Source organism: Amblyomma americanum, chromosome 1 (assembly GCF_052857255.1).
Source record: "Amblyomma americanum isolate KBUSLIRL-KWMA chromosome 1, ASM5285725v1, whole genome shotgun sequence".
Lineage (NCBI taxonomy): Eukaryota > Metazoa > Arthropoda > Arachnida > Ixodida > Ixodidae > Amblyomma > Amblyomma americanum.
Genome location: NC_135497.1, coordinates 351,792,633 through 351,804,692, shown reverse-complemented (window position 1 = coordinate 351,804,692; position 12,060 = coordinate 351,792,633). Strand labels below are relative to the sequence as shown.

At 48.6% G+C, this 12,060-nt stretch overlaps 1 protein-coding gene across 1 annotated transcript in view; it reads left to right on the top strand.

The window, feature by feature from the left end:
• Positions 1-12,060, top strand: part of LOC144115561 (coiled-coil domain-containing protein 6-like) — a 35,282-nt gene that overhangs the window by 13,605 nt on the left and 9,617 nt on the right. Inside the window, exon 5 of the mRNA XM_077649986.1 lies at positions 6,573-6,673. Coding sequence (XP_077506112.1) covers positions 6,573-6,673 — 101 coding nt within the window. The remainder of the gene's footprint in view (positions 1-6,572; positions 6,674-12,060) is intronic.

The window sequence follows — 12,060 nt, the reverse complement described above, 5'->3', positions numbered from 1 at the left end:
AATGTTCATACATGTGGAATTGGTCATTCTCTCCATTCATAGACACCTGAGAGTCTTCCTACCACTCCTGGCGCAGTGGTGCAGCAGTCAAGCGATGCACCACTGCCCTTCTATGGCAGGTGCTGCCATCGGTGGGACTTGGGTTTCTGGGGTTGGGTTGCAACCCAGATTGCTCTTCCCGAGCAGCCTCTCACGAATAAATGGGCTGCCACCTGATATGGTGGGCAGGTTGCTATATACCGTATTTACTCGAATCTAGGCCGACCCCGATTCTAAGCCGACCCCCTAAAGTCCGAAGCCAAATATATATATATATATACAGTCACCGACCGATTTTTCGGACTTGAAGGGACCGGAAAATGGTCCGAATAATCGAACAGGCCGAAAAATCCGTGAAGTACAAAAAAACCACTTTATTGAGATGAAATCGGCTTAAGGGGGGACACTGGTCTTAAAGCTATTTTTGTTGTTTTTTGACCAATCTTAATAAAAATGCATAGACTTATTCAAATTTTTATGCTGATTTCAAATATGCATTTATTTTAAGTGTAGGCCAATTAGTTTTCAAGATAATTAACAATTAATGCCCATTGTTTGAGGCCCAAATAGCAAAATAATGATTTCATCTAAAATTAATTTTAAGGCATGGTTAGATAGCCAGAATAGTGAATTATGAAATGTTGAGAGCAGATTTTTGATATGTCAATTATTACTCATTTTACAACCTTCTGAATTTCAGTATAAAAAATGTGTGTACCAAGTAATGGTAAATTAACGAAAATAATTATTTTTTTAAGGTAAAATGAAAAAATCTGCTCCCAACATTTCACACAGCATACATTAGGCTTTCCATTGCAACCGAAATTTCAGCTCTATGTGACTTGGTTGCTGAGATATCAAGGTCTCAAGACTGCTAGCAGTCAACCATATGCATTTTGAGAAAAGCCCCAAAAACAAGCAGGGGACAGTTTAATAAATATTTACAAGTGCAGTAATATATTTACAATAGGAAATGGCTAGTAGCCACCAGGAATGTAGTCCTTTTGATTGCCAGTAGTATCCAGGTGCCGCTTCTTGAGCACTTCTTGAATATTTTCCGCAATGGAATGCTTTCGAGCGCACTTTTGCTCTCGGCGCTCATCCTTCTCTCGCATTCTTTTTGCGCTCATAACTTTCGTATTGAGGCCCAGTTCCTGTAATATTGCTGCAGAAGTTCTTTTGCTGCCTGCGCTGAACCGCATTACTGCCTCAGCCATGGCAGCCTCAACAGTAAACAATGATGCGTGGCGCTCTTTGGGTGCCAAGGCCCATATCAAAGAGTGTAGGCTTTCATTACTGTTTTGGGTTTTACCCCTATGGCACCGCTCTAAGAGCTTCCTATCCAACAGTCGCTCATAGACAGGGAGCAATGCTTTAGCAACATGGGGTGGAATGTTGTACCGATGCTTTGGAGCAGATTCGCCTCGGGCTGCTGCCGCATTTTGCTGGCACCAAGAGTCCAGTCCCGATGGGCAGAAGCTATGGTTTGATGCCTCATCAGTAGAGGTAATGTGGTGGTAGGTGGCCATCACAGCCTTCTGCGTAGCCTCTACATCCCCATTATGGGATTTTAAAGCCCAGGCATAATAGGAGCTTAACTTTGTTATGAGGCTGCCTGTCAGTTTGCCTTTTCCTCCAAGGTTTTCGGCACCTTTGTGTTTGGACAACAAAGTCCGCAATGCTGTTCCCATACGTTTCTGCACGTGGTTTATGCAGTCTTCTTTTTTTACTTTGATGTATCCATACACATCTGCCTCTTGCACAGCTAGAAAAGCCCTACTATCACCGTCCGAAAGCATTGTGGTATAGCGAAGGCCACACTTCTTCAACGACCTTTCAAAAAGAATAAGGGCTGCCTCAACTTCCATCTCTCCAGCCTTTTTTTCTGAGTTTTTTTGGCATAGGTGCCCAGCCCTCCAGGACTGGTATGATGGGTCACCTTTTGGGCCTCGCTCGCAGCCGGCACAGAAGTTGCACAATACAACATAGTCCAGCACAAGCCCGGTAAACAGTTCGATGACGGTTCCCACACCAATGTGGGATGTGTGGCCGCGTGTCATCAAAGTGCCGTCGTATGATACTGCAATATTGCCGGGGTTCCCAAGGTCCAATTCATTATAAAGTTCTCGAACCGACCGCGCACACTCTTGTGCAACTTCTTCGGCTGCACGAGCTGCTGCAGGTGTCAACTTTTTTTTTCACATAGTCTTGCCACGTTTTATTGTGGAGACCGCGGTGCGAAACGTTCAGCGATGAAAAAATGTCATTTAGAGCTGTCTGCTGGTTGCCAGTGCTCTGCATTGCACGAGCAGCGAGCACATTCACCACAAAAGGGTTGATCGTCTGATCGCCACGTACCCGCGGCGAACTCCATGTAGACGATGCGTCTCCACAGCTCGCACATTGAAGAGAAAGTTTAACGGCAAGGCCGTATTCTCGCTCATGTTTTACGAAGCTCAAGTCATTGCCGCCACACGTTTTACACTTCACAAGTTTCAACAAACTGTTGAGCGATTCCAAACAAACGATCGTGAAGCTTGCCTCGTCGAGCAGACAGTCCGACGCGCTGCCGTCACGTAAACAACGAGACTTCCGCTCCGTTGCTGGAGTTGAGGCGAGTTCTCGCAGTTTTTGTTCAGTCTTCGTCTTATTTTGGAGCACATCTGAGGGCTCCAGCATCACTGTATCACGGCGGATGCGGGCGCTGCCGCTTACAGCTTCCCGTGCTGCGGAGCGCGTTAGGCCTAACTGCGCGGCCTCGCCGACACGATCGTTCAGCGCAGGAGTTTCATCATTGTCGGGGCGCACAGCAGGGCGTCTCTTGAGGTTATCGACCAGCGACTTCTTCCTTGCCGAATTTATGCCTTGAGTGCACCTTGCGCGCTGAACCAGGCATCGCTGCGCGTTTCTTGCACAGCACGGTCCGGCACAAAGAGTCGCGTCTCCCCGCGCCTCGGGCGCGTCAAGCAGACGCTGCCAGCCCGCTCCACCAATCGGATGACGACCTGCTGTCACGTGATCCGCGGCAGCCAATAGGATTTTGAATACTACCTTTTCTTTTTTGCTATTTTCTCGGCAACCAATGGGCGAACGGAAGTCGTAGTGGCGGGAAATTGAAGGCGAAAGGCGGCTTTTTCAAATGAGACCAAGATGGCTGCGGTGCCGCGCATGAAACGGGAGCTACGCTTTGCGAAATACTGTTGTTTCGGCGCCGATTTCAGCTCAAATTCGGGCGACATGGATTATATAAATTGGTATTGTGAGTAAAATACTGACCTTAGAGGCGAGAAATTTAACAGAGAGGTAGATAAATGGCTGCTGATTTCGAAAATAACATTTTCTAAAAACTGATTTTTTCGAGATTTTTCGGCCCGAAAGACCCGTGTCCCCCCTTAAAAACGTCACTGATTTTACCTTGCGACAAATTTCTCGTGCTGGCGACGATTTGCGCCAAAGTTGTGCTTTCACTGTACACGCTAGACAGCAAGGTCACTGCACTTAGTTGGAATACTTCTCACACTTCTTTGATGGACCCGGCAGGGCCATGTTGTCCACAACCAGTGTGTGCACCACACTGCTTGTCAAACACTACACGCAAAGATAAGGCACTTTTCGTTCAAAGAGGCAGAACCGCCACACGCAATCACAATGCGGCGAACGGATGTAACTTCGTGAAGACTGAGCGCCACTCGGTCGACGCGGTCAGAGAAACCCAAGTGACAAAACGACGAATGGCAAACGTATGAGACCCGCCGCAGTGGCTCAGTGGTTAGGGCGCTCAGCTACTGATCCGGAGTACCCGGGTTGGATCCTGACCGCGGTGGCCGCGTTTCGATGGAGGCGGAACGCTAAGGCGCCCGTGTGCTGTGCGATGTTAAAGATCCCCAGGTAGTCGAAATTATTCTGGAGCCCTCCATTACGGCTACCTTCTCTCAGTCCCTCCTTTATTCCTTCCGGCCGAGATGCGAGATAGCTCCTGCACGATTTCCTTCCTCCAACAACCAATTTTCAACGTATGGGACAAGCAATAACTGCCCGCGACAACGTCGGTGACAGAAACAAGTTGACAGCGATGACAGTCTGGCTGCCACCTCGAAGTGCCAGAGATCGCAGGGTCCTCTACTGGCAACAATGAGGTACCGAAAGTATGTCAAGCCAATCCAACTGCAGCGTAAATCCACCTCAATCCAAGATAGCACCTTTTGCGCCGGCGAAAAGCCGATAAGATGGCCGATTTTGGCCCGCAGGCGACTGAAATTAGTCCGAAAAATCGAGCTTTTGGACTTTTGATGTCCGAAATATCCGTCGCGAATATGTATTTGCTTCTATGGGGCGACTGACTGCGCCTCATCGAGGTCAGAAATATCCTACAAGACCGAATTATTGGAGTTCGAATTACCCGTCGGCTACTGTAGTACCTCGAATGTAGGCTGAACAAAAAAAGCGAGGACAGCGCTCACAGAATGCAAACAGCATTTATTGAATCTGAACGTGCAGAGCTCATTCAGCGTCGTCACTGCTAGACTCGTTGCTGTGTTCTTTGTCACTTTCGCCTTCAAGCAGTGCACTATCTTCGGTACCGTCAAGCCCATTAGATATGCTGCACTTTTTAAAGGCGCGCACGATCAAAGTACCTGTGATGTCGTCCCATGCTGCAGCTACCCAGCCCGCCAGCTGCAATAGCGATGCACGTTTGATGCGGCCCGTTGCTGTTAGCATGTGGTCTTCGTCAGTCAACCAGTCTGTGTAATATTTCCGCAGACGATCCTTGAAAGGTTTGTTGATACAGACATCAAGTGGATGCAACTGGCCCGTCATGCCGCCCGGTATGACAGAGAGGTCCGTGTTCACTTGGGCGAGCGCAGCCTTCACGTTGTCGGTGCCGACGGTAGGAGTAGACGACAAGGAGCGAGTTCTTCGTCAAAAGGGCTTTTGGATGCCGTCGCCACATTATCTTAACCCACTCTTCTACCATCGCACCCGTCATCCACCCGTTCTCATTTGCCTGCACAATGACATTTCTTGGGAAAGTTTCTCGAGCAGGCAGCGTCTTCCTTTTAAATATCGTATAAGGAGGGAGTTTGTCTATCAGCTGTGCAGCACAGCAACACAGTTGCGCACTGCTTCTCGTAGCCCGCAGAGCGCACCTTCACCTCCTTGGCACCCTTTTCATTCATGGTGTACGCCACTGGCATATCAAAATACACAGCCGTCTGGTCGGCGTTGCTGATTTGCCCAAGGTTGTAGCCTGCCGCTTCTCTCTTTCGCAGCACATAGCGCTGAAAAGCTATCGGCTTTTCTTCGAAATCGCTTGGCAGCTTCTGGGATTGAAGTGCGACATCGGAGGCTGAAGCCGAAGCACTTCGTGGGTTTCTGAAGCCAGCCCTGGCTGGCTTTGAAATCCTTTGACGTTAGGCCTCACTCCCTCTAAAGTTCCCTAGCCTTCGCTTGGAGCACTTCTGTTGTCACTGGAAGGGCAGCTGCTCTCTGCGTCCGAACAAAGTCGGCAAAAACTGTCTTCATTTCGTGGTGATGGCCTTTCTTTGGTCCGCTAAATGCCATCCTCGTTGCGGCGCACACAAAAAGCTGCTGTCATTGTCCCCTCCAGTGACGGACGTTTTTCTCGCCGACGCCCAAGTCCCGCCCGGCTTGAAGGTTCGACGATGCCTCTGCGCGGCTATCAACTTTTCGCTTGAAAGCGGCACTGTAGTGGCATCTCCTGCTTGGTGCCATCGCGATAACACCACGCCGCACACCGATACGGCCGACACGACACAGGTCAAAATGGCGACTTCGCTTATGTACGGTTGGCTACTGGCACAGCGAGTAGCGGCTGCGATACTGACTTTTCTAGATGGCGCTAGCTATGCACCATATTTAGCAGCTTCAATGAAAAACTGGCGGGTTTTTTAAAATCCTCGAATCTAAGCCGACCCTAGAGTTTGGAATATGATTATTTGAAAAAAACTATCGGCCTAGATTTGAATAAATACGGTATATCATACCTGGGCACGTGAGCAGCCTGCCACAAAACTGGCTTCAGACAAACACAGAACAGCTAAATGTGGGGAATGGCTACTCTAAGTGCTAGCGCATTAAAAACATGATTCAAGTTGTATCTACCTGTTGTGCCTGGTTGTTTCTTAAATCTTTCGCTAAAGTTAGCTGGGATACCTGGTATAATGAATGATTACAGCATGATGTCAAGGTTGTGAGCGTGCTGGAATCGAGTGGCTTAGAAACAACTGAAACTCTGTGCTAAAATCCACCTGTCGGCCTTTAGTGCTTTCTGTGACCGCTGTGGGCAGTTTTGCTTGTTTGTGTGTGTGTGCGTGCACGCACATGCCACGCACTTTAATGCATGTTGAGAGCTGCTCATACATGCTGAAGTGTTTTATGCTTGTGAACCACTTTCTTTTTTTTTTTTTGCTATATTATAAGGCTGTTTTGTTTGTTGTTTGTGCATATGTGTACATATCTAGATATTTGTCAGCCTACAGTTTTTCTTACAAGTGTGTATGTTCTTATTGTAGGCACTTCAATGAAATGTCTGCGCATGGCGTGCGACCGAGGACGGTGTCAAGTCCAATACCATACAACCCATCACCAAATTCTTCCAGACCTCTTAGTCCAGGTACTGTTCTTAGTTTTTTCTTTTTGCAGTAAAAGCATTTCTTCATAATTTGTACTTTTCGAACTTGATGTGGCTCTTCAAATGTGAAATAAAATTGGGCAGTCTGATGAATCAGATTCGGGCGCAAAAACACTATTGTATTTACTCGCATAGTTTGCACACTTCTGTAAATTAGTGTTTCAAAAAGGGGGTGCACAAATTACGCAAAAGTTTCGTGAGCAGGTACTAAAAATGCGCTACACGGTTGTACTTCGCAATATATACCCTGTGTAAATGTACCCCCAACTCTCACCCCTCGCTGGCCAGAAAAAAAAAAAAGTTGACTCCAAATATAGGTAGCATACCTCCGTCCACCTTGCCCCACATTATGTAGTACCCCGCGGGATGGCATGGCAGTGCATGCACATCTCAAAGCAATCAATATGCAACGATACAATCGCAAATCCAGCAGTCGAATGCAAGTGTTGATAATAGGCAATAAACCGGCACCCTCACATGCGGCCTGGCCAATTAGCGGTAAGCCGAATAGCAAACTGTTCGGTAGTTTCAGATTCTGCCACGTGCCAGCGGTTACCGGAAGTTTGCTCTCGCAAATGTCCTTCTGGGAAAGCAACCACCTGCATGAGCAAGCTGTGTAAACTGCATGCAGTTCTTTCCACAGCCACTCGCACCTTGCATAGCCACACAAGGCAAAGCTGCCGCGCCGATCTTCCCAAGCCTGCCTTGCGCGCACCTGTGTGCAAGCTGGTGGTCTGGTGCAGCAGGGAGTGTAAAATATGCAAGTAAAAGTTTTAAAAAATGTGATAATTAGCGGTGCACAAGTAACGCGAGCACATACAGTATTTAAGATCCTAAATTGCCAAGCGTCTGGAAGAAGTGCTTGATAGCCATCTGCACAAACCCACCATTTTGGGTCTGGGTGCCTATCGTCAGCTTTTGATTAGCTTGGCATTCAGTGCCATCATGCCGCAAACAAGTGCACAAGTTGGTACCAAGTATAGATAAGAAAGAGAGAAGGGAGTGCTTTGCAGCGTGAACTGTCTTATGTCCACCGTCTGGTGAGCCTCTTGCAAGAAGGCTAAGATTGTAGTTGGATACAACACAAGAATGCAGTGGCAAATGCCCTTTAAGAGGGACATGGCTCTTAAAACTTTTTTTTATTTTCTGGCCAAATTTGATTAAATTTGCCGGTCTTAATCAGTTTCTCTCATTTCAGATATCTAATTTGTTTTTCAATCGGTCAATTACTTACGAAAGATTGATGAAATTAATGGTTCATAATTTGCAGAAATTGATATTAACATATGGCTAGGTACTAGAAAGCATAGGGAATACAATGTTAGGGATGCTTTTTTGATGTAACAAATATTAGCAATGCTAGAGCAATCCAAAGTTCACTGTTCAAAACGTGGGTACCCTTTTGTCTGATATAGAGCAGAACTACTAAATTTTAAAACCCAAATTCCAAAATCTGCTCCTAACATTGTGTGCTCTGCACTCTTAGCTACATTCCACAACAAAAATATGGTTCCTACCTGCTTTCAAGGCGAGATATCGTGTCCACAAAGTAGAAAGTCAAAAATGGGCATTTTGAGAAAATGATAAAAAGTAATAAATTCACTTTTAATCAAAAATGCAGGAAAAATAGTGCCATATTTTACATTCTATGTAACTAAAAGCCACCAGGAATGTAGTTAGTCTGACTACGGCCACCCAAATGGTGCTTTTTGAAAGCATGCTGCATGTCCAAGGTGCTCTTGCGCTTCTTTGCAGATGCCACTGCTTGGCAGTGGTCTTTCTCCGCCATGCGCTTCGTGCTCAGTGCTCCAGGGTTGAGGTGCAGCTCTTTCAGTATTGCTGCGGATGTCCTCTCAAAGCCAGCATTGAATCTCATCACAGCCTCAGCCACTGCAGCTTGCACAGTGAGCAGTGAGGCATGCTTTTCCTTCATAGCCAATGCCCATATCAAGGAATGAAGGGACTCATTGCTGTTCAGAGTACTGCCCCTTTGGCACCGCTCAAGAAGTTTCTCATCGGAAAGGCGCTCATAAATGGGCAACAGGGCCTCAAAGACGTATGGAGGCAGATTGTAGCGGTGCTTAGGCGCTGTCTTGCCCTTAGCGCTTGCTGCATTTTGGCGGCACCATGATCTCGGTCCTGGTGGGCAACGGCTGTGGTCTGACACCAGGTCATTTGACGTTGTGTGATGATAAGTGGCCATCACTGCTTTCTTCTTTCCCTGCACACCACCCTTGTGAGTCTTCAGGGCGCAGCCATTGTACCGCGTTAGCTTTGCAACTAGGTCAGCGGTCAGTTTGCCTTTACCGCCAAGGCTCCAGGTCCTTTATGTTTTGTGATGAGGTTTCGCAAGCTTGTGTCCATCCGTTTCTGTACGTGGTTGGGACAGTCTTTTTCTACCGAAATGTACCAATACACTTTGGCTTCCTGCAGCTCAAGGAAAGCACGGCTGTCACCATCTGAGAGTAGGGTGGTGTACCTCAGGTTATGTCGTTGTAGTGACCTCTGGAAAAGGATGAGGGCGGCTTTAACTTCCATTTCACCGGCCTTCTTAGTGGTGTTTTTCTGGCAGGCGGGTCTCTCCTTCCAAGCCTTGTACGTCGGATCATCATCCTTTGGCCCACTCTCACAAACCAGCACAGAAGTTGCTGAGCACAACAAAATCTAGAACTAGCCCCGTGAAGAGCTCGATGACCGTGCCTATGCCAATTTGCGACAAGCAGCTGCGCGTCATCCAGGAACCATCGTATGTCACGGCAATGTTTCCGGGATTCCCAAGCTTCAAGTCGCCTTACAGCTTCCGAACTAATTGCGCACACTGAGTCGTCTGCTTCTCGGCAGCAAGAGCCACCACGGGCGCCAACTTCGTCTTCACGTACCTGTGCCATGTTTTGGTGTGAAGGCCGCGGTGGGAAATGTTCATCGCGGCAAAAATGTCGTTTGGCGCCGTTTGCCGATTCCCAGTGACTTGATTCGCGCACGCAGCAAGAATGTTCACAACGAAAGGGTTGGCCTTCTGGTTGCCGTTCACGCGGGGTGAACTCCACGCCGACGCAACATCACCGCAGCAAGCACACCTGATAACAGTCTTTATGGCGAGGCCATATTCTCGTTCACCTCTGCCTACAGTGATGCTACCGCCGCACACTTTGCACCTCACGCACGACATCATCGGGTTCACGGAGTTCAAGTTGACAATAATGAAGCCCGGCTCAATGTCGACTGGTGCGTCCGCATTGTCGTCGGCGCGAATGAGAAAATCCAGCTTTCGCGTCGTTGCCGGCGTTGAAAGTTTTCCGTGCGTTTCTACCTCTCTCTGCACCAAATCCACACGCTCCAACATTGCAGTGTCATGCCGAATGCGGCCGCTGTCCGCAACAGTTGGACTCGTCGACGAGCTGGCTAGACCTACTTCAGCACTGTCTGTGGCTTTGGCATCGCTTGCCGGTGGCGGCGGACTGGTCTCGATGTCCTCCGAAGGAATGGCACGCTTCTGGAAGTTATAAAGAGATCGCGTCTTTCTTCTGCCGAACTTGTGCCTCGTGATGAACTTTCCCATTGGATCGGACATCATTGCACATTTGTCACAAAGAACGAAGATACGTGTTGTCGCGTTGCCTGCGGAGTGGACCAGACGACGGGAGCCTCGCGCAGCCAATCACAGCGTGCTTTTTGGTCACGCACACTAGCTCTACAAATTGGGTCGCGCTTTGGGACTTTTCTTTGTGCGCGGATTTCGACATCACCAGTGAACGGTCGGAGCCATTTGTGGCTGGAAATTGAAGAAAAGCCGCTGTTTCCAGCGAGACCAAGATGGCTGCAATCGCACGCGTGGAAAAAGAGCGTCGTGCCGCGACAAAAAGTGTCGTTTTTGCGTAGAATTCAGCTCACAGGGATGTGAGCTGTCTCAAAGCCGTGTCCTTCCTTAAAGAGGTCCTCCAGGCAATGGTGTCAGCTGGTTCTCATGACGTTGTGGTTACTGAATTTGCTCGCATAATTGCACACTTTTTTTCTTTAAAGTAAGGCTCCAAAAAGAGGGTGCGCAAATTACGCAAACATTTTTTGAACATGTCCTATATATGGTATATTGCTGCCTATACGCAGACCCCGCATCTTGCACCGCCCACTGGCCAACAAAAAATTGGCTGGGGCTTAGCTAAGGTTAAGCCTGCATATCTCGAAGCGAAAAGGTTCGGTGATGCTTATGGTTATGCTTTGCTGTGTCGTTTAGTGAGACGTTCTTCTCGTTGTTCGGGTGTCTCGGACACTCATTGAGCTTTCAGCCTTTCATTTCTTCGCTCCTTTTCAGCCAACTCCCGTGGTCGCACTTCTGTATCGGTAGTATCACTCTCTTCTCGTTCCACGTTGAATGCGCACGCCTATTCTCTGGCAAGCAGTTATATAGGCGGCCTCCGCGATAAACGCGCTTGCGGCAACATCAAACGATGACGCATAGCGCGCGGCAGCGGCGAAAAGTCAGGCAACGTAGTCGGCAGCGGCCACCTGCGCCGTGCGTGACGTCACTCGTGCTCCGACATACGCCGGCTCGCGCGAAGCGCGGTGTTGACTAGCGTAGTGAAGCTTTTCGCTTCGAAAAAGTTTACTTCAAATAAAAGATGCATACCCACTCCCGCCCCACCCTACGCTATGTAGTTGTTTATGGCATGGCATGATGGCGCGTGCGCAGCTCAAAGCAATAAATGCTCGAACGATATACAGTGGAACCCCGTTCATATGTTTTTCACCGGACCGCGGAAAAAAAACGTAACAGCCGGGAAAACGCAACAGTGAGGAAAGGTCCGAAAATTAATGAAAACAGTGCAGCTTTGCCTTGAAACAATTTATTTCGACATCAAGTGAGCTTAGGTCTTTAAAAAATCAAGAATGGTCGATTGCCGTTTTTTCCGCTCGCTGGAAAACACCACGCGTTTCTCGATGGCCTGCAAAGCCGCATTGCTCTCAGCGTCACTTTGAGGTGCGACGTACCTGCGGAGGAGGTCCAGAGCCGCGACGGCTTCTCCAAAGCTCGGGTCCGCCAACTCCCCGGAATCATGCGGCTCGTGCTCCTCGTCGTCATCACAGTCTGAGGCTTCACTCGCGACCGAGTCTGCAACGATCTCGGCGATACTCTGACACTCGGACGTCACGACAGCAGCATCCACGGCGACATAGTCGTCATACGTGACTCCCGTGGCACCCAGCGCATTCAAAGCTTCACTCAGCTCTTGATCATGAGAGGCTGCTTCCGTCTCTTCAGCTTCCGTGGCAGTTTCCTCTCCGCCGTCCATGCGAAAGCCACACCGCGCGAAGCAGTGCTGTGCAGTTGACGCGCTCACTGCAGTCCACGCTGAAGCGACGTAGTGCATAGC